At 47.0% G+C, this 22845-nt stretch overlaps 1 protein-coding gene across 3 annotated transcripts; it reads left to right on the top strand.

Moving 5' to 3' along the window:
* Positions 1-9461: 9461 nt before the first annotated feature.
* On the top strand, positions 9462-18793 carry pcdh18b (protocadherin 18b). 3 transcript variants are annotated; one of them, XM_004574090.2, is made up of 4 exons: positions 9462-12240; positions 12607-12662; positions 12966-13135; positions 17377-18793. In XM_004574090.2, the coding sequence occupies exons 1-4, from the start codon at positions 9739-9741 to the stop codon at positions 18306-18308; spliced, it is 3660 nt and encodes a 1219-aa protein (XP_004574147.2). In that variant the 5' UTR covers positions 9462-9738; the 3' UTR covers positions 18309-18793. The 3 variants fall into 3 exon arrangements, with proteins under 3 accessions (XP_004574147.2, XP_004574148.2, XP_004574146.2); XM_004574091.2 differs by having other exon boundaries at positions 12574-12662; positions 12966-13081; XM_004574089.2 differs by having other exon boundaries at positions 12574-12662.
* The last annotated feature ends 4052 nt before the right edge of the window (positions 18794-22845 follow it).

Below are 22845 nucleotides of genomic sequence, written 5' to 3'. Positions count from 1 at the left end.
GGCAGAGGAACAGGTGCAGACACCAGACTGTCCTCGCTTCAGCACAGGCCCTGACATAAGGCCCCAACTGAAGATACAGCAGTTAGCATCACACTGACACGGGTGCTGTGAATCACATCAGCTATAAATGAAAGCTCCTTGCTTTGTGCTGCAGGCAGGACGCTCAAACCTAACAGGGCTTTACATGCATTTACAGTTAGTTTCTAACACTGTGCTAATGACTGGGGTTCAGTCTGGACACCATCGTGCAGCACAGACCAGTACAGACCAGTAGATGACTGACAGGTTTCCACTCCAGTCCCGTCTAAGCACGCTGGGTGAGCTTTCATAGAGAACATGGAGGATTGTGTCAAACCTGTTGGGTGGCCATAAATCTGATGTCACCACACGTGTCACATATTTGGAAAAGCAGCAGATGCAGTGAGATGTGGTCTGAGTGTGGGACTGGCCTTGTTAGTCCCTTTGAAACGTGAAGAGTGTTTCTGACTGAAATGTTTCTGCTTCTGGATCGGTTCCTCACAGCGGTTCAAACCTGCAGCGCTGTGAGTGGATTTACATGATGTCACTGCTGAAGCTTTTTCAGTTGAACATTTATAGACGTCCACAGGACAAACAGTGAAGGACAGACCGAGTGTACAATCCCACAGTTCTGTCGAGTTATGACAGTTAAAATCTAACTACTCACATCAGGGATATAATCTGTTCTTATCTCATTGCTCAGTACTTAACTAGTGTCATTGATTGTCTTCCTGTTTCTGTTACATTTACAGTTTACAGCTTAAGAAAATGTAACAAAGAGGTGTGGTCACTAAAACTCGTGAATATCAGTGAAATTCAAGCTAAGTAACAACGAGCAGGTCCAAAGTCCGAAGGACCGGAGTTTGGGCTGACACAGTGGAACAAATGGCTCACTAGCAAATGAAACAGTTTATATGTGGACAAAAAACAGCAAATGTTCTTGATTTGATCTTCCACGGCTGTGGAAACGCTGTGTGTGAAACCAGCACCGAGCCATCAAGCTTCAACCTTAAAATCAACTGTAAGTAAGCTCCTCACTTTAAAGTGGCGGCTGCCAAAAATGAGTTTGGCATCAAAGACCTGAAAGACTTTTCTGCTGCACAGCTGCGCTCCATGAATCTGCTGCTATTCCCTGTATCGCACCTTCTTCTTCTAACAGGACAAAGAGAGAGACTGAGGAAGAGTAGATTAGGAATGAAGGCAGTAGAAAGGGGAGGGGGGAGGCAGCAGTTGAGGGGCCATCCTTTAGGCAAGACTAATGAATAAGTTGTCGTGACTGATGACTGAAGCTTTCTCATGGAAATCAACGCTGGCAAAGTAATTAGGGAGCTCTGTGATTAGCCTAAACACAGCCAGGCAAAGAGATGCTTCTGCTCCAGCTCAGAGCTGCTCCTCCGAGTATTGGATTTGTTTGAGCCGTAAGATTTCATTAATAAATCCGCTGGGATGAATGCGGAAAAAGAGGCAAAGCGAGCGCGTCGCACAAATCAGTTCATTAGGGTGTTTCCTCACAGTTATTTTTATCCCGCGCAAAGCTCTGATTCAAATTAACAGTCGATTAGCCCGAGTGCTAACACGGCTCTGTGCTGTTCGACCACACAAAGCACTGCTGCTGTCTGACATTTCGACTTCTCGCTCTCCTCCCCCACCCCACAGTGTTTTTACACGTGTGTGGACTTTCTTATGAATGATTCAGGAGGGAGGTGCTGCTCACTGCTTGTGGACCTCAGCTCCACTCGCGAGCTCCTTTTAATGTGTCCCTCTGCATCAGCGCACAGGTGCTGGCACATGTAGACGCACACACACTTATCGCCGGCCCTGTCGCTGTGTACATCCCTAAGTAGTGGAGAACATGAGTTGATGCCAGGAGAAAATTGTGTTTTCAGCCATCCTTCAGGCTTTTTTGTCCCTGCTGCACCTCTAAAACCTGCTGCCGCCTGCACTCGTGTCTGTTTCACTTAGTGACTCAAACCCCACCAGTGGATTAGAGCGCACGAGCCATTTCTTCCCCAAAACACAAACTTGTAGGAACATCAGTTTGTGCTCAGGTCATGATGATGCTGGGTGTCTCTTGGATTTGGGGGCTTTGAGTAGAACTTCATGCAGAGTTACGCTGGAGCAGATGCAGCAGGTCACGCTGAGTTCAGTACTGGAGCCTCTAAGGTTTACATGATGAAGCCCTCGCAGTTTCCTCCAAAGCTGGAATGTGTTTAGATAAAGCACATCAGGACTGGCCTGTAAAAGATCCTTCCCTATGGGCCACCATGGTAAACACAAGTGCTGCTCAGTGTGTGGAGCGTTTATTAACGTGGTAAAAGTGAGTTCTGCAGTGATGACAGATCCTGAGGATGTCCGCGTCTGTGTGCAGTTATTAACGACACGGTGAAGCTGGCCGGGCAATAAAACAAATATAATAACCCCCTTCAAACACACACATACACTTGGTGTTCTACTGAACAGTACAGCTGCACTGAAATGGAAACTATACTGGTTACTGTAAAAGCTGTGCGGTAACAAATGAGAGTCTAGCGAGTTACATTTGTGTATTAACTAATCCACGATGGCCCCTCCAGTAGCAAACACTGCCCCGCTGCACACCACCATCAGACCCAGAGCACAGCACAGGCGCTGATCCAGGCCTCTTTAAGAATTTCCATCCAAATGGCCCCAAAATGAAGAACACATGGCACTTTAGTACGAAAGAGTCAACCCCCACAGCAGAATGGAAAAGAGAAAGAGAGACTGAAAGGCCAGCGCCTGCTTCACATCTGCCAAGACAAATGGAAAAGAAGAAGTGGGGGCTGATGGGTGGGCTGGGGGGCTGGGGTAGTAAATCTTCAGTCTAATAGATGAGTACTCCCAAAAATATGTCACCCATTGGCCCAGCACGTGGTAAATATTCAACTTGAGCCACATAGGAGCTCTTTGTTGGCTCCTCGCTCCCACACACGTCTCTTTTGTCTGCTGCAGCACGTGTGCGTCTGAAAAAGATCCTAATGAGTTAACACTCTCACGGGTCGTGAGCAAACTACAGTTTTAGTGACTCGTGAGAGGGGAAGCTCTGTCAGGAGAGAAACAACTGTTTAACTTTTGCGATCACCACTAAACAAATACTCCAAGAAAGACGCTTTGAAGGGAATCAAAAGCAACGAAGAGGGGTTTGCTGAGCATCTGGCAGATACTGCCTTTGGAGAAGAAGTGGGTAAAATGCTGGGTGTGGCGAGATGAGTGATACAAAGAGGTAGCATTTGAAGTTTAGAACTGTGACGACAACTGGCTTCTCCCAGCGCTGATATATGAAAGGAGGGCGTAAACCAGGAGAGGCTATTGTGCCGTCTTAAAAACAAGCGATCAGGTATCAGAGCAGCATATGCAAGGCGTGCGCCCACCAGAGAGCGAGTCTTTGGCTCTGTCACAACACGAACGCTGGGAAAGCTCCCCGCCCACCTCTGATCATCCTCAACACGCTGAAATGTAAGACTATCTCGAGTCTTTGAGGAGAGCAGTCAATTAGCCTTTGTAGCAGAGCTCTGCACACAGATACCTTTGTGCTTGTTTGTAAGCACTGCTCCAAAGTGGAGTCGATGACAAATTGCTGCCTGCAGACAGTGTGGATGAAACGCTCATTAATATTTCAATGCTTCAAGAAGTGTTTAAAATCTGTAACTTCTGGTTACAGAGCCTATGAATGCAGACTGTTTCTTTGTCTTGCGATGGCCAAATCATCCCAGAAACATTCGACACTGGGCTTCTTCTTTGTGAGAGCTGCTCTTCAAAGCAGGACAGGATATCTGAAAGGATCTTTTCAAAGCTCACAGAAAGTCAACATGGTAAAAGGTGGCGGTGCAGAGCACAGGCCTAACAAGACAAGTGCTTTGTATACAGCTGGGAGAGCCCATTACTAAGTCAAGGAGCGATTTCAAAGCTTCCAAATGTGAATGGAATCCTGGGGGGCAGTTAACGAGGCTGCGCCACAGGTAGAGGCGGGCTTTATGGAGGGCTCGGCAATCCCAGTGAAGACAATCAGAGCTGCTCAGGAACAAGAGAAGAGCAAACAAGCTCTGCTGTCACACAGACAGGCTAACGGGCTTTACAGCATCAGAGCAGGAACGTCATGACCTGTGACGTCAACAATGCAGTAATTACAGCGTATGTCCGGTCGACATGAAGGATCCATCTTTGTTCCTGTAACGCGCGGCCTCAGCACCTACTCTGTAACCACCTCTGTCTGCTGTGCACTGACATTTAAACACACAACACGGTGCTCACATGACGCTAAGCGGTATAAAGGCATCCTTTCTCTGTTTGCTTTTGCTATCCAAGGATAACACTGTGTCCATATGGTCTATTATTTGTTCAGATGTGCCCACAGTACACTTTTCAAGTCCACTGCAGATACGGGATCTGATATTAAAGAAGGTCAGAGTTCAGGCAGCTCTTTAAAGTTGTTTAAAACAGGAAAGAGCACTTTTCCATTTTTGTGAAGACTGACAGAAAGAACGTGTCTCACACCTGCAGTCAGCCACAGGAACCAAGGGTGTCGGTAAGCCTCTGGGGACTGTAGTAGGAATGTTTTGGTCGGTGAGTATAATGTACTCTAAAGAGCTGAGAGTGATCGGTAAGACTAGAGATGAGAAATACAAGTCACATTTAACCAAATATCCCTTTATTCAGTAGTTCACCTACATCGCAGGAGAGGCCAATGGCAAGTCACCTGACTCGCATCCTTGACAATGTGAACAAACTGGAGGCAGCCCATCAAGGCACAACATGCAACCTCCACACAGAAAGACCCGCGCCAACCAGAAACCTTGCTGCAAGGCAAGCCTCTGGTGACATGTTCATACCCTCATGTAATGGAGCTTTTAAAAAAGGGGAAATGGTGCAAGCGTTCTCTTAATTTATTACTATTGGTGCATTAGAAAAAATAGCTTGGAATCACAAGTGAATTCTACCTGCATAGCTGTAAACATGAGCACAGACACAGGGACGACTAAGACTGCGTGAAGACTGAAACCCAGATCCTGCTGCAGGTTCATCTGCAGTAGGCAGTGGCTTACACATATTCAGCCACGTGAGCAAGGATCTGATTTCATTTTGTGCAGAAAAAATTTACACCAATCAAATGTGTGATCATTTGAGGCATCACACTCAGGCTCATCGTCTGGGTGAGGTTCCATTTGAATCTATGCAGTCCACGTTTCTGTATTGAGCATTATGTCAGAACAGTAAAAGGCCAAAGCCAAGCTGGCAACACAAAACAAGCACACTATTGTCTACAACATCACTGTATAGGCTCAGAGAAAGGAGCACCTTTGTCCCAGTCTGAGGTTGTGCTGCTGGTATTCATGTGAGTCTAAAGTTTCTAATCAGTGTCCAGCTCTTTGTTCCAGCAGGCTCTGATGGAGAAGATGTCAAATGAAAGCACCCAGTTTGTGACTTGCACAGCTGACCACACACTCTGTCATCCTTTATATGGGTGATTTTGCAGCTACACTGCTAAACAGTCAAAACGCAACAAGGAAGCGCCTTCCCCGTGGACGATCAGTGCATGATATACACAGGAAATGACTGACTTGCAGAGCTTGACGAAGCGGGCTGAGGACACAGCAAAAGAGACCAACTTGTACGTTTTCATCAGAGAAGAATTTGTGCAGCAGAGTGAAAATCCCAGGATGGAGAGACATAGCTGTGCACAGGCAGCACTAAGTTTTCACTCTCAGTTTCTTTCCACTATTAAAGTAAAGGAGAGAATCTCATCTGTGCATTAAACATAGAAGGCAACCTGCACGCCATTAGCTCAGTGTCTTCACGCAGGTGCTCCCTTCTTCAATCATGAAGCAGCTAGCCTGCCTCTGTTCAAAATGCAGTCAGATATGAGGTTTGGTGAACATCAGATATTCACCTAAAGTAAGAGGATATCATTACAGTCTGAACAATATGTAGACCAAAACCATCAACATATGGGCCAATGAGTCAACTGAGGAACTGGGAGGCTGCACAGAACTGACTGACTGGGATGTGTTTTTCAGAAACACAGATTCTTTCTACCTGATAGTTTCTGCTGGTTCTCTTACCTCGTCTAAGCAGGTTTGGTTGGACCCAAATAATACACCTTGGGTCAAAAAAGCCTTGAAGTTTTTCCTAAATAAGAATAAACTGGAATATTTAAGGACTTTAGACAGAAAGTAAAGCTGAACAAAATCCAACTTGAGAACAAAGTGGAGAGAAAAGTTTACAGCAGGGAATGGAAGAAAGGCCTGGCCTGGGCTCAGCACCCTGATGGGTGGGAACCTGAGCACAGCCAAATTAAATACTCTGATCCCACCTCATTTTCAGAGCAGTGAAGCATGTTCTATAACAGATTCAACGACTTACAGCAACCCCAGAAAGACTGGATTCCCAGCAGCCCCAGTCCCTCATACTCTCCAGTCACAATGAAGGACAGGCCCACTCACCTTGGAGGTGTCATGACCAAGCTCTTCCAGCTGCTTCTGGACTCTGGGTTTGTCCCACATGAACGAAATCCACCATCACACCAAAAATCAAAATGATAGAACTAAACACGGGGTGGAAAATGCCCGCCTGACACTTTTGGACACTTTGGACATGGTAAGTGTCCAAAGTGTCCTAGTCTCCTAGGATTAGATTTATGGATTTCTCCTCTGCTTTAAATACCGTGAACATAAACATTTTGGCTTAACTGCTTAACTGCACAAAGTGCTGAGGTCAGATCTGTCTCTGTAAGCACTGCATGTGCACATGTAACACGGAAACATCAGGTTCTCTTTGGGAAACTGGAACTGGTACAGTACTGGTACCAAGTACTTGGAGTACTTTATGTGTGTCTTCTGAAACCTGATGAGTCACTGCTGTCAGTGTGTGCTGAAACTGTCTGCACACACACGAGGCTCTGTGTGCAGTTCTGATGAAGTTCTGTGAAGACGTGTTGTGACGCGTGCATCTGGATGGACCATCCTGTGTTTCAGACACTGTGAAATTTTCTGCAAAGCTCGGCTCAGCTGCCTCTAACTCTGTAAAGTCGTAGGTGATGGTCCCGGTGTTGTGTACTGCTGTGTCAGACACAAGCATCTGTGCTTGCTGGTGTTGAGTTTGCAGGCGACTTCCTGTCATTAGGTTAGTCTCCAGCGCTCACACTTTGGAGAGCACTGGAAGTGGTGATCAGCTGACTTGCAGGCAGGGTCCTTCCTAGCCCCCCTCTCCTCCAGCCCAAATCCATTCATTCTCACACGATCTGACAGCATGGTAATGAAACAGTGGCAGATGCTCGCGTGCCCTGACAATGCTCCCGACGCATGCCGAGACCCCCAAACACCCCCACATGGGAGCGATGCTGAATATCTGCACAGAGCAGTGTAAATGACCGGGATTGGTTGTTCCCGACACAACGGCTGTTCTGGTGCAGATTATCCGAGCGTGTCACTGATCTTCATTCCATCAAGTCTTAGTCCAACTTTCTTCACGTCTAAATTGGGGGAAAATCCCGACAGCTGAATAGAAGCAGAGGAAGCCCGAGTATCACCCCACGTCTCCCAGCTTCCACCCTTAACCCCCCCTGCACCACTCATTCTATGGGAATGAGTGGGGGTGGGCTTGCTCCACCTGCTCCGCAGCCTTTGTCATGGGGATCTCCTGCTTCATTTCAATGACAAAGGTGCTGCACCCTCTTTTCACTCATGTTATGGTCCCTGAGGGCAAAGTCTCTGCATCCACCCCATCACACAGCCTGCTGCACATGAGCTGCCCAGGACCCTCCAGCAGCCACCCAACCCCCGTCTATATTATATTATATTATATTATATTATATTATATTATATTATATTATATTATATTATAAAGATGACTGAACCTGTCCATCGCATTTAAATATAAGTGCTGCAGAGTTTGTTGGTTGAGGCTTGGTTGAAAGTTTCTGGGTTAGATGGGACCCTGGTGCTTGTTTCACTGAGTGTTCTGCGTCTGAACCTGGAACTAAACACAGTTCAGGCCATTGATGCAGTCTCAGCGGCTCACAGCATCGCTGCATGAAAACTAAATTAGTGCTTAGAGCTTCTAAGATGTGTCTGTTGACAATCAGCATCTGCAAACCGAATACTACATGGGTGTTGGGTCGGTCAGTGTGTGTGTGTGTGTGAGCTGGTGTCCATGTGTTTGCTCAGAGGCAGATGGCAGTGCAGAGCCTGTTCCCACGGGTCGCTCACAGGAATGTCAGATTGCGATGAAGTCCGTCACAGATCCAGCCTCGGACAGACTGCAGTGCTAATGTGGCTCCGGTGCGCAGAAGTGTGAGCAGCTCATTACTGTGTGAATAATCAAATGGACCAAATCTGTACTGTGGGCTTTGCGACACTGTGGGGTGTGGAGGTGTTTCTGTGGTGTCACCTCAGAACGAAAAGACACACTTATCTTGGTGTTTTCCTTCACTCACACAGAAGCCATGACATCAAGATAAAGTCCGTGTAGCAGACCACTGCCTGTCATTACTGAGCTCTGATAATAATCTGGCACCATCATAGCTGGGAACGCTCTGCTCTCAACTGGTCTGAGCTCAGCTCGTTGTCACCAGGCACTCTGAATGGATGCTAATTGTAGGCTGGGCTGCTTGATGCTCGGCTCAGGATGGAGATCAGGGGAGCTGCAGATTCTGCCTCCACTGAACTCTGCAGCAACAAGAGGAGGTGGGGCTTTGTCAAGGGACACCTGTGGGGTCAGCTGGGGGGTCAGCACACTTTCAGTGATTGTGAGAATGCATTCTGAAAAGATTAGACACACAGACTGAGAGACGGACTGTCTTGTTCAGACAAACAGACTTTAGTGCTCAGTCACGTGACTACAGTGGCTAATGTGCATCCATGATACTTTGTAACTGATCAGTGTGAGACTGTCTCTCTCTCTCTCTCTCTCTCTCACACACACACACACACACACACACACACACACACACACACACACACACACACACACACACGGTGTGTTACTGCATTATAAGGACAGATTCGTAACTTTACTGTGCCCTGTCCTTATAATGATGATCTATAATGTGATCTAACGCAGCCGTGGTAAACACACTGGGTGTAACTGCTCGGCGTGTTGGCTCGTTGTTGTCCTCAAAGCCATAAGTTGGTGTTTTAGCCGCACGCGACAAAAGAGGTGGCATGCGCTGTCAATACAAGCGCGACCGTCAGTGTGCGACTGTGTTAACGGAGGCTGAGCCGAATGGATCGCGCTCCGGCCCATTGTTGTGACACACTTCTGCGGTGGGGGGACCGGGACCCTCCCCCCCGACCCGCACTCCTGTTGCTTAAAGGAGGCCATTCTGATTTAGGAGGAGGGAGGAGTGTTTGTGTGGAAAAGAGACGGGGCGGGCGCAGAGAGGGGCGCGAGAAGAAAGACTAGCGCGCGCACACATTGACTTTTCTCTCTCTCTCTCTCTCTCAGTCACACAGAGTGGGAGGGAGCTTCCTCAGCCACAGACACACACACTCAGAGCATATGTGGAAGTGTGACAGAGCGGTCTGCGAGGAGAGAGGCGCAGTTTGTGTGTGTTCGTCTCCCACGAAACGACTTTCTTTATTTCTTCATCTCTCTTTGTGTCTCGTGCAGTTTTCCCAGGACGAACATGTCGCACTAAGGACACTCGTGTTCTCCACTGCGTGATCTCCCCTCTGTGGAAGTCATCCCTCGGTGTGAGCGCAGAAGATGGGGGCAAAAAGGAGGCAAAGAAAAGCGACCGTTTGGTCCTCGGCTCCACTCCAGCTCGCGCTGCTGCTCGCGCTCGTGCACGGCGCCAGCGGGAAGACTCTGAAATACAAAGTTTACGAGGAGCAGAAAGTGGGCACAGTCATCGCGCGGCTGAAGGAGGACGTGTCCGCGGTTCTGCCAAAGTTACCCAGCTCCCTGAGCTTTCGCTTCCGCGTGATGCAGCTGGGCGGCACGCCGCTGCTGGCCGTGCGCGAGGACGACGGACAGATCAGCATCGGCACCAGGATCGACCGCGAGAAGCTCTGCGAGAAAAACTCCAACTGCTCCATTGAATTCGACGTGGTCACGCTGCCCACGGAGTACCTGCAGCTGTTCCACGTAGAAGTGGAAGTCCTGGACATCAACGACAACTCTCCGCACTTTGCTCGCGCCATCGTCCCCATTGAGATCTCCGAGAGCGCGTCAGTGGGGACGCGCATCCCGCTGGACGGCGCTGTGGATGCGGACGTAGGGGAGAACTCTCTGCACACGTACTCACTCACAGCCAACAACTTTTTTAAAATCGACGTGAGGACCCGGACAGACGGGGCCAAGTACGCAGAGCTGGTGGTGATGAGAGAACTGGACCGGGAGGTGCAGGCCAGTTACCAGTTGCAGCTAACGGCCTCGGATAACGGGGTGCCCCCCAAGTCTGGCTCCACTCTGCTCAAGATCAGTATTTCGGATTCCAACGACAACAGCCCGGCCTTTGACGAACAGGCTTATGCAATCAATCTGCTAGAAAACTCTCCCCTTGGGACTCTGATTATTGATTTAAACGCCACGGATCCTGACGAGGGCACTAATGGGAAAATAGTTTACTCTTTCAGCAGTCATGTCTCACCAAAGATCCTGGAGACCTTTAAGATCCACCCTGAAAACGGCCACATTACTCTGATTAAAAAGGTGGACTATGAAACCGGTGCTTCCTACGAGCTGGATGTTCAGGCTCAGGACTTGGGCCCTAATTCCATTCCTGGACTTTGCAAAATCGTGGTCAAAGTTGTGGATGTCAACGACAATAAACCAGAGATAAACATTAACCTGATGACACCTGGCAAAGAGGAGGTGGCCTACATTTCAGAGGGGGCCCCTGTGGACACGTTCATAGCTCTGGTGCGTGTTGATGACATTGATGGAGGGCTCAACGGGGAGGTGGTGTGCAGGCTGCACGGCCATGGCCACTTCAGGCTCCAGAAGACCCACGAGAAGAACTATATGATTCTCACTAATGTCTCACTGGACCGTGAGAAGAGGTCAGAGTACAGTTTGACGGTCATAGCTGAGGACAGGGGCTCCCCCAGCCTTTCCACCATCAAACACTTTACCGTCCAGGTTCTGGATGAAAATGACAATCCTCCGTGTTTTGAGAAGAGCCGCTACGAGGTCTTTAAGTCAGAGAACAACTCTCCTGGAGCCTACCTGATGACAGTGGTGGCCTCAGATCCAGATCTGGGCACCAACGGTCAGGTCACTTACACCATCATAGACACGGTGGTACAAGACAGCCCCATTTCCACCTACGTCACCATCGACCCCTCTAATGGTGCCATCTATGCACTGCGCAGCTTTGACCATGAGGATGTCAGCCGGATCGCCTTCACTGTTCAGGCACGTGATGGGGGAAACCCCGTGCAGTCGGCCAATGCCTCCATCCATCTGACTGTTTTGGATGAAAATGACAACCCGCCCATCATTCACTCCCCCTCACTCCGGAATCATACCGCTGAGCTTCCCGTGTGGAAGTATGCATCCCCGGGTCAGCTGATCACCGCCCTTAAAGTCACAGACCGTGATGCTGGTGCCAACGGAGAGGTGAGCTGCACCATCATCGGTGGCAATGAGGATGGGCTGTTTGTGATGGATGCCCGGCGCTGTGAGCTCAGAACCAATGCCAGTCTGGAGCAGGCTCCGCGGGACATAATGGAGATCAGGGTGGAAGTGCAGGACAGAGGCATCAGCCCGCTGTCCACAGGAGCCCTCCTCAGGCTCTCTGTGCAGGAGAACATGGACATTCTCCCCTCTCTGTATCCTACCGGCTCCACCCAGGCCTCACTGGATCTCTCCCTCATTGTCATCATTTCTCTGGGTGCAGTCTGTGCTCTGCTGCTCATCGTGATGCTGATGTTTGCGACGGCCCGCTGCAGCCGTGAGAAGAAAGACCCCAGACACAACTACAACTGTCGCGTGGCGGAGAACAGCTACCAGAACCACCCTAAGAAGCCCGCCAGGCAAATCCACAAGGCAGACATCACCCTGGTCCCGACCGTCAATGGAACTTTACCTGTGCGTGCACACCCGCGCTCCCCCTCCCCTTCCCCTACACCTGAGAGAGGCACGCTGGGGAGCAGGCAGAGCCATCATAGCCGCCAGTCACTGAACAGCCTCGTCACCATCTCCTCCAATCATGTGCAAGAGAACTTTGCTCTGGAGCTGGCCCACGCCACTCCTCCTGTAGAGGTGAGAGGTTTACTCATTTTCTTTAAATGTCCATGGGATTGATCTAAACCTGATTTACATGTAATACTTTGAAGTATTTATACTTACAGTACCTTTTCATTTGAAGCCGTGCACGTGGTTTGTCATGTACCGGGGTTACCTCCCGTGTTCTGTTCAGCTGTACGTGTCGTGTTTTTGTTGACCATCACAAAGTCATGCACTCCCTCAGCCCCCCCCCCCCCCCAAACATTGTCTTGTGGCCTTGCTTGTTGACTCCATTCATTTCCCCCTCTTCATTTTCCCTTTTATTTTGTCTTTTTTCCTTTCTTTTTGTTTTTTTTCTTGGCTTTGTAGCAAGTCTCACAGCTTCTGTCCATGCTTCATCAGGGCCAGTACCAGCCACGGCCAAGCTTCAGAGGCAACAAATACACCAGAAGCTACAGGTAACACATGCGTGAACGATGCTTTGTGTGCTGGCACACCTAGGCACACATGAGGAAGAGCCCTCTGAGCTCCTCCTTATGTCACAGTGCAACATTTCCACTGTTCTCAGCTCTGTTCTGGTCCAGTCGATTTTGGAGTTAAACTATATGCTCAATAACTTCACATCTGCATAATTTTATGTTAAAACCCTTCTGCAGAGCACTCTCAGTGAACCTTATTATTCATCAGTGTGGTGTCTTCATAAGCATGCTAATATTATTGGCAGTAATTCATGTATCAAATCTGCTTCTGGCTTTTTGCAGATATGCCCTGAATGAGATGGATAAGTTCAGTCTGAAGGACAGCGGACGGGGAGACAGTGAGGCCGGGGACAGCGACTACGAGCCCGGCAGGGAGTCCCCCATGGACAGGCTCCTCGGTGAGGGCTTTACTGAGATATATGCCCCTGATGGCCAGCACAGAGCACATGCAGGTACATCACAGTGCACTGCCCTCGGTAGATATGAAGCCAAGCTTCAGTCTTTATTTTGCTCAGCTTTATCCACCACTCTGATATTGTTCTTATAATAATTATACGTAGACTTGCTAAGAACTGTATCCATTAAACATGCAGATTCTTGGTTTGCTGATCTAACAGCTACAGGGATATTTATATTTTTGGTGATTTATCAGGTAATGGTGACAAGTGTTCCTGGAGGTTCACGCCAACAGCTCTAAACACAAACACTTTCAGCTTCTTTTCATATGAGATGATAAAATGTAGCAAATTATGGTAGCTGGCAGTCTGTGGCCTGCATGTTTGGTCGATTTATTTATTCAAATGAATTAAAGCAATACATCAATTTGGGAAATTCATTAGAGCATATGAGTCATCATTCACTGATGTTTCCATGGGTCACAAACTCTTTGAACGTGGCTCAAACTGGGCAACACCAGAGCTGCTTAACCTTTGCTTAGCAACCCCACCTAGAGGTCATCTGATGAGAACTGTGCTACACCCTCAATTCATTCTCTATACCACCGATACTAATAACATGCCATGTACTATACCAGTCCAGCCCTCGATGGTTGATGCTTTCTGGTTCCACTGACCACCGCCTAATTTCTCTCAACAAATCACATCATTTTTACTAAAATTTAATTAGCCAAGACCTGATTTGTGATTTAAGTGCTCATTTTCTTTCCTTTTAGGTCGTAAAGATATTAACCCTATTAAAGAGGTTTTCAAGTCAATTTTAAAAGAACGCTTGAGTTTCTCATACGTCACTGTAGTCATTTGTAGTCATGGTGTTCTCTGTGGACCACAGCTGAGAGGAACTTTACTGTGCTGGTTTGCATATTATGGGATTTTTGACTTTGCCCCCATTCTTTAGAGTGGAGTCGGAGGTCCTTTAGATCATCCTTAAAAACTAAAATGAATTTTCCACTTTACCAAGACATGAGTCTATTTGTGGGATGCTGGGAATACTGTGGCCTATAGACAGCTGTAATAGGGCCGGGATCCTTACTGATTTCTATCACTGATTCAGTTTAGGCTCAGACAGTCAGATATTATAATTCTGATCATTTATCAGTACATGTCCATATCTTTATCTTTCATGTCAGAGCTCGTTTTGGAGAAAGAAAAAACAATAAAAAAAAACTGAAACTAAAAAAATAAGCTGCACATGTATTGACTTTGAAGGACTGTGAGTGACACTGTCATGAGGTTGTTGAGCCGTCATGTTGCTGGGCGGTCCCTCCTCTCTACAGCTGAGTTAACGAGGAAGAATGAGCACTTTGTAGTGACCATACTGACTGTGAAGTATTCTGCATGCTGGCATCACATGTGTGACAGGTTTGCATGCTAGTTGAGCAGGGTACACTCCGTCACATCCTGTAAAACTTTCACCGTGTCTTGGCTAACATCATACAGGCTACAAGCTTCTGCAGCATCTTTTATCACGCCATCCCTCTTCTCCCAGAGCTGCTGCTTCTTCCCGGCCAGCTTCCCACACAGCCATCACTTAATACCACATTTGAGCTACATCCCAATTAAAGTCGATTCAGACGGGCAGACAATCTCATCACTAACGCCTCCTCCTTCCCTCCCACCCCTTCTTTACAGCTTTGTAGAGGAGCTCCGCTCGTTAGGCGCTCTGCTTTTTCCCACCTTCAAACCTTCATTTCCAGCCATCCAAACCAAAGCTCTTATCTTGCTCTGATGAAACGGAGGCATTTAATTGCCACGAGGCGCAGAGTTGCTATGCAATCGGCTCAGAGTTGCGCTCATGATTAAACCCTGAAGAGCACAGTTACATCTCTAGGCTCACCTTTCTCCTTATGGATGCTTAGGCCACCTCCCACTCCCGGTCCACTGCAGCATAAAGTCAGCTCTCTGTTATTATGACTCAGTGTGGAAGCCTTAACCCCCGCCCCCTTGGATATAACACAGAGCTTTGTTTCTTGCTTGTCTAGATGGAGAAGACAGGTTCTCTGTTTTTCACAGCTAATACACAGCTGTAGTACAGAGCCATCAGTAAAGCAGTACTTGCACATTTTACTCAATATTCACCTTTATTTAACACTTGTACTGCCTTTAAGCTCTTGTACATGAGTAACCCTGCTGGCTTACTTCTAATAGACCTCTGTGTAGCGCTGCTGATCAGCCTGATCACGTCTTTATATTTAGCACGAATACTGAGTAAACAGTGTCATTACATACAGGCAGGGAGACCTATTCAGGCACATGTAACAGTAATAGATTACTCCTCCAGGTTTAGATATCAGCCTGGGAACGTTCCTCAGGGGCCGATGACTGGAACTTTGTCTTAAATACGAAGGCATTAGTACAACGCAGTGTTTTCAAAGCTTGACTGGATGTCTCCTTTCCACTCTGACTCTTCTCCTTTGGTCTGTGCCTGCTTCACACAAAGCCAGAGTGCTCCTGTAAATCGTAGGCGTCAGTCCGATCACCGACGTTCACTGATCGTGCGTCCTCCTCTTAGCAGGAATAGAAGCTGAATTGGTTTACTGATCAAATCCAGTCTCTGAAGTAAACACACAGCGAACCATGTTGTCCTCAGTCCTCTCTGAAAAGTAAATCCCAGTTAGTCAGGAGGCTCTCATTTAACCTCCCAGGACCTGCGTCCACATATGTGGACATCACATTTTAGGTTGTCTAGACCAAAATACTAAATTTTGCTCTACAAGAGCCTGATATCCAGTTAAAAGGACATTATACTGCCATGGTTCTGTTGAAATTTAAAACGAATGTCCTCATATGTGAATCTCATTTTTGTCAAAAACAAAATCAGGTAAAAAATTCTTTATTTTTACATTCATCAGCCCAAATAGCAAAGAGGAATTAAACGTGCATGGCATGAAAGCGTTTGGGTCTTAGGAGGTTAATGTTTGTTTGACGTGGATTTTTGTTCCTTTTCTGTTTTCACACACCAGTCGCTCGGGTTAAATCTTTCATTTTTAGCCTTTCATCAGCGAGGTGGCCAATCTGCTTCTGCCCCCGCACTGTTTTCATCCTTCCACTGCACCCAAATGCACTTTTCATCCGCTCTAAGATGTATTATAAATGTTCCTTTCATGTTAATGAGGGGATAATGAAGTCCCTCAACAGCGTCACTGAAAAGCACCGCAGTCCTTTAATGAAGGCTTTAAGTTGGCATATTTGATTTGTCTAATTTATTCTTCAGAGATTTTCTATTTGAAGATTTAATATTGAAAAGAGTGACTTGAAAGGGAAAAATGCAGGGCTTTTAAAGGAGGAGTTATTTTGAATGGGTAATAGGCATTGATCGGCCCGGCTGAATCGTCTCTCTGTGGTGAAGTCGTTGGACGATAGACGGCAGAGCTCCTGCAAAGAGCCTCTCAGACTAATTAGGGCAGATTTCCAGAGACAGCCAAGCATGAAAAGAAAGAAACACCTGAGGACGGGCAGGCAAATGTTAGCTGGATGGAGACTTCTTCATTTCTGCCTGTTTACAGTATAAAATATGGACATACACAGGACATTATGGGATGCTTTTGAAAGTAGTTTGAAGTCATTTTTTCCTATTATGTTTGAAATTGTAAATATCACCAGTAGGCCCGTAGGTATGCACTTATTTTCTTGTGCATTGTGTATATTCATACAGTCATGTGGAAGAGAATGTTTCTACAAGAATCTATGACCTCATTTATGGCAGCGGTCCCAAACCCCCGGGCCGTGGACCGGTACCGGGCCGTGAGTCGTTTGGTGTTAATTCAATAGCAGGTAGAGCCATCCTTAGTAGCAAGTCAGTTTGATTTACATAGCATCAAATGACAACAACAGTCACTTCAAAGCACTTTATCTCATAATGTAAAGACCCGACAATAATCCTGAGAAACCCACCTGTGAGCAAACATGAAGGCCACACCTGTTCAGTCTTCTAATAGATGGTAGCTTAACACACGGCTAAATGTTTTAGATGGTGGTCACATTCGCTGATGATCAGTTTGATGAACAGTGAAAGAGAGAGGCTCTCCCACCAGTTCTGTGGAGAACCTTTTCAGTGTCCTGAGTGTACTATCAGGATTGAAACAAACCCATGTTCTGTGAGTTTTACTTTCCTGTTTAGGTTTTAGTAAAAGGTTTATCTTTAAATGACTCAAAACACAAGCAGGTTTAGTTTTGTATAGAGTGACCATATGGCTGCAGCTCACTCATGATTACTCATGCTTCTGTCTTCTCTGCAGCCATGAGGCTTTGCACAGACGAGTGCCGCGTTCTGGGTCACTCTGATCAGTGTTGGATGCCACCCCTGGCCTCCCCAGCCTCCTCTGACTACCGCAGCAATCTCTACATCCCCGGGGAAGAAGCCCGCCAAGCCAGTGACGTGTCTCAAGAAAAGACCCCGCAGCCCTGCACTGATACCGGCTCCACCCGGAACCAGAGCTTCTCCACCTTTGGCAAGGACCTCGTTGGGGAGGACGGTGAAGACGAAGGGGGAGAAGGTGCCGGCAGCAACGAGGCCGCAGACGAAGACCTGTGTGGGACCACGTCTTTGCTTTCAGAGATGAGCAGCGTGTTTCAGAGGTTAATACCCCAGGGCCTGGACTCATATGTCCAGGTCAGTGAAAACCAGAAGGGGACTAGCCTGAGTGGGATGGGCGTGCCGATGACTGGATCTTTAGATCGCAGGAGGGGTCATTTGCCCGGCAAGCCCAGCCCCTCTGTACACCAACAGGGAGTGGCAGCCTGGGCTGCTAACACTCACTTCCAGAACCCAGGTAGCAGCATAGGCCCATCTGGCCACCACCAGGGCGGTAGCTACCACACGCTGAAACCAAGCACCAAGCTCAGCTCACAGAGCAGCAGCCACAAGGGCTCACAGGCGCCCAAAAACAGCCCCCAGAACAAGCCCCACAGCAGCCCTCTGCTTACAGCGCTGGTCAGCCCCACGCTGGTGCAGCCTCCCCCGGTGCCGGTGTCGGCGCCGCTCCCTGGGCCTTCCTCCAAGTGGCTGCCAGCCATGGAGGAGATCCCAGAGAACTACGAGGAGGACGATTTTGACTCGGTGCTCGGTCACCTTCAGGGCAAACGTAGCGATAGCCGGCATGAATTGGTGGACGCCAGTGATTTGGTGGCTGAGATCAACAAACTGTTACAGGATGTTCGGCAGAGCTAGACTTCCTGTTTATTCCCCGCCCCCTCAGTGCAGAATGAAGGTGAGGGTGTGTTGGTGGCCAAAAAGACCGAAAAGGAAATAACAAAGAAAAAAACAAGACCTGCAAGTGTCGTTAAAGTTGTGTTTCAGTTTTAATAATTGTGTTTTGTGAATGCTAAATATCCAAAAAAAAGGTACACAATGTGACTGTATTTATCTTTGTATTTTGAAAATACATTTGTATACTTATATTTATAAAAAATGTATATAATTGTAATCAGAAGTCTATTTTTATATTTTAAATGCATGTTGAGTACACGTTGAATCAAGACTTTGACATGCGATTGACATTCGACATATTTAAATGGCTCTTTTGTATTGTGATTATTTTTTATTTGTCACTATAATATGTATTCATTAATATAATACTGAGTTAATAGACACTTGTGTTTGTGGATTATTGGTGCAGGGGATTGAAAAACAAATAAAATAATGCACAAACCCGACCGAGGTGTCTGGGTCACATTTTCTGTTGCACAGCAGGAATTTTTAGAGCTCCGCTTTCTTCCCAGGAAGATGAGGATGAGCGGAAATGGAACGGCTGCAGTCGACTGGATCAACCAAACATGCTGATAGAAAACAATGAAATCCACTTTACTGTCATTCTTTTCAATATGAGACGTATTTCAGACTAGATTTGATTTGCTGTAAACGTCCTTCTGTCAGGATTATTTATCAGTGCAGATGACGACCCGGGTGATCTGCAAACAACCCTTGTACACAACATATTCATTTTCCTTTACATGACAACACAACCTCTAATATATAGAGTACTGTTCAATAATTTAATCTTACCTGTGTTATATTTGAAACAGACTTCTGTGGGGTCCATGTGGATGCTGAGGTCACGTGAGTTGTGTCAAACATTTAGCTGTATTACCACCATCTGCTTGGTTCAAGACTTTGTACACACCACACGTTAGCTACAGCTATAATTCACCCTCCAAATTCTATTTGCAATCCTTTCTTCTTTCATTCTTTAACCAAACAATGCTGACCCATCAATCGAATGGCAGTACAAATCAGCATGCTTAATTGTTTAAATGAATACATTTTTTCTTATCTATGTACAGTCACGTCAAGGTGCTTTATACTGTAAACATCCTACAACCTTAGAGTGACACTTCAGCAATCAAACAACAAGTAGTTGGCAACAGAAGGAAGGAAAAACTCCCTGAGCAGAACCAGACTCTGGGAGGGGTGAACATCTCACCCTGGTTGGGGGTGAGGAGAGGAAGAGAGGACAGACATGCTGTGGAAGAGAGGCAGAGATTATTAATAACCCACGATTAAATTCAGAGAGGTCTGTTAACACATAGTGAGCAAAGAAGAAACATTTGTATGCTGACTTCTACTGATGGTGCCTAAGGGAAGCATGTATAATTTAAACAGAACTGGTCCTAGCACTGAACCCTGTGGAACTCCATAATTAACCTCAGTGTGTGAAGAGGACTCTCCATTTACATGCACAAACTAGAGTCTATTAGATAGATATGATACAAACCACTGCAGCGCAGTACCTGTAATACCTACAGCATGTTCTAATCGCTCTAATAGGATATTATGGTCGACAGTATCGAACGCTGCACTGAGGTCTAGCAGGACAAGCACAGAGATGAGTCCACTGTCAGAGGCCATAAGAAGATCATTTGTAACCTTCACTAAAGCTGTTTCTGTGCTGTGATGAGCTCTGAAACCTGACTGAAACTCTTCAAATAAGCCATTCCTCTGCAGATGATCTGTTAGCTGATTATAGTAGAGAGTAGTTTTTTTTTTTTTTTTTTTGCGCCTGTCCCGTTTGGCTCTTTTGCATCAGAATTGTTGTCTAAAGGCAAAGAAAGATGCCCAACGGATTTACTTTACCAAATTGACCATCCCAGCCTTGCCGTAATGGTCCATTTGATTCACCTTTTATTGTTTATTTTATTTTCACTTACTGAATACGGGACAGACTTGACTGGGGGAAAGAAGGGGAGAAAGAAACAGGGAAAGAGAAACAGCTGAGAAGAGGGACGGGGGAGAAGGGCAAAATACAAAAACCAATAGAACGGGAAGAAAAAAAAAGAAAGAAAAAAAATGCATATATCGATCACCTGGATCACCTGCTGAGAAAGAAAAAAGAAAACAAGCAGAAGAGAACAAGAGTAATAGAATAAACAACATCACAATGATATATGGGAATATGACAGTAAATACTAAATATTAAACATTATTGTGCAGCACATAAGATCAACAGAACACAGTGTGCTTTGAGGTAGGAGCCAAAAAGGGTGTAGTTTGTGTGTGTGATCACCCGTGTGTACACCTGTGAGCATGGACGCGCTTGTTTTTAAAAGGTTCCTTCATGTAATGATCTGCTAGAGGGTGTGGGGGGGCCACAGCCCCGTCCTCCAGGGCATGAAGCAGGTATGGAGGAGATCAAAACTCCAGACATCCAGAGGCCCCCAGAACACAAGAGACCAAGGAAGACCAACAGAGGGGCAGCCACGCCACTGTCCCAGAAAGAGCTGAGGAGAGTCCCAGATGAGGGCTCACTCAGCAGCCGCGGAGCAGAAGCCAGGGGGGGTTGCAGTGACGCGCCCGTGAGCTCCGCCGGCCGCCAGCCGTGCCTGAGTGACCGAGCCCCAGGCCGAGAGGCCGGGGGCACCCCACCTCCGAAGTGGCCCGAGCGAGCCCCAGGCTCCAGGCCCCGATAAGCGGCCGCCAAGGAGTGAGCCGGTGTGTACCTGGACGCCCATCCCCGGACACAAAGAACCACCAACGCACCGATGTCTGAGGGAGTTACTGAGGGTGTTACCCTTTTCCCTGCGGTGGGGGGAGGCAGACCGCCCCGACTCCACAGCAGCAGGGAGGCCCCACACTCCAGACCGCAGTCGGACGGCCAACTCCTCCTCCTAGCCCCCCCGCTCCAGCAGGTCGCAGTGAATGGGGGTGAGAGAAGACTCCAAGTAGAGAGTAGTTTTATAGCAGCTAAGACCGCTGGGTCTAGAGATGGCTTTATAAGTAACAGTTTAACTGCAGTCTAAAAGGGATGCTGACTTTTTGTCACCCTGGTGCTGACGAGAAACTAGGATTGTTGTTTCATCTGTCCATGCTTTCGTAGTTATAACACGGAGTCCTCTCTGATTGGTTCCCTTCTTTTAACCCTCTCAGGCTCAAATTAAACTTTTTGTTGCTAATGCACAACCAAGTCCTGCAGTGGTAGCCTACTTCTGAGTAAAAAAACCTCATAAAATATGTATGTGGGGTAATCAGGTTGTTAGTCTGTCACTTGTCTGATGAGCCAGCTAGTTGTGCTCTGTATGCTAGGTTGGTTATTTTGAGTTTGTTTCATGTGTCAAGTTCATAACTTCAGTTTATAGGCAGCAGATTTGTTGGCAGACTTCAGAACTAACTCATTTTTACTCTTCCTCGTTCAGCTTTTGTGTAACCTTGACTTGTCTGAGTAAAACCAAGCAGACCTCTACTTTTCTTTTAATTCTTGCCCTTATCTCTGAACTATAGCACTCCACTCCTTACCCAAGTTTTTGTGTTTCAAACATTTTCTTAAAAAATGTTATGTTAATAAAGCTAACAGCCGGTCTTCATGAGGACACAGCATCAGAAACGCTGGTATGTATGTATGTATCTCACCTCTGCAGTGGAGCGTCGTCAAATACCAGCAGAACAAATGCACACGCAGCAGTGCATTATCATTTTATTAGTATGGATTATGGAGTATTTAAGGTACTAGTTAGCAATTATTTTTTGCTCACATGGCATCAACATCAGCTGATAATCAGTGAAAGAATGAGCTTCAGTCTTAGTGATTAGAAAAATCATACACAACATGTCAGCACAGTGACAAAGCACACATTCTAAAGGCTCTGAACACAGAGAATACACTGAAAATGGATTTCATGAAGGGTAAAGCCACCTGCTCTCCTCAGTTACTGATCCTAGCATCAGGAAACTTCGCTTTTTATTATTCATATTAGAAGCATTTCTGCTAATAAAATGTCTGGAAGCATTTAGGATTAATTTAGTCTGAGCTCAGAGAAACAGAGAAGCCCGTCTGTCATCAGTCTCAGAGCCACTCGAGTTCACAACAAAAAGAGACCGAGCTTAGATGTGGTGGCAGGCAGAAATGTGCTGGAGACGCACGTGGAACTAGGTGCTGCTAAAACCCCCAAATGGTTGAATTTTCATGGGGGGGGGTAGATTACAGACACCTCCCTCCCCTCTGCCTTGACAACTAGACAATGGGTGACACCTAGAGGTTCACCGTGTGCACTGTAGGCTCCAGCTCTTACCACATTACTGCAGCTAACCACAGCAGTAATGAGCCCTGATATGGAAGGCAACCACACAGAGCCCCCTGGAGGAGAAATGGCCACACTGCAGCTTTTACAGCATGTATCTGTAAGGAAAACCAGGTTGCAGCCCAACACAGCATCAGAACATAAAAAAGGAAAACATTATATATGATTAGTAAGGAGGCCATAAATCAGCAAACGTG

Source organism: Maylandia zebra, linkage group LG2, assembly GCF_041146795.1.
Source record: "Maylandia zebra isolate NMK-2024a linkage group LG2, Mzebra_GT3a, whole genome shotgun sequence".
Taxonomy (NCBI): Eukaryota; Metazoa; Chordata; class Actinopteri; order Cichliformes; family Cichlidae; genus Maylandia; species Maylandia zebra.
This window is presented reverse-complemented; position numbering and strand designations above follow the sequence as displayed.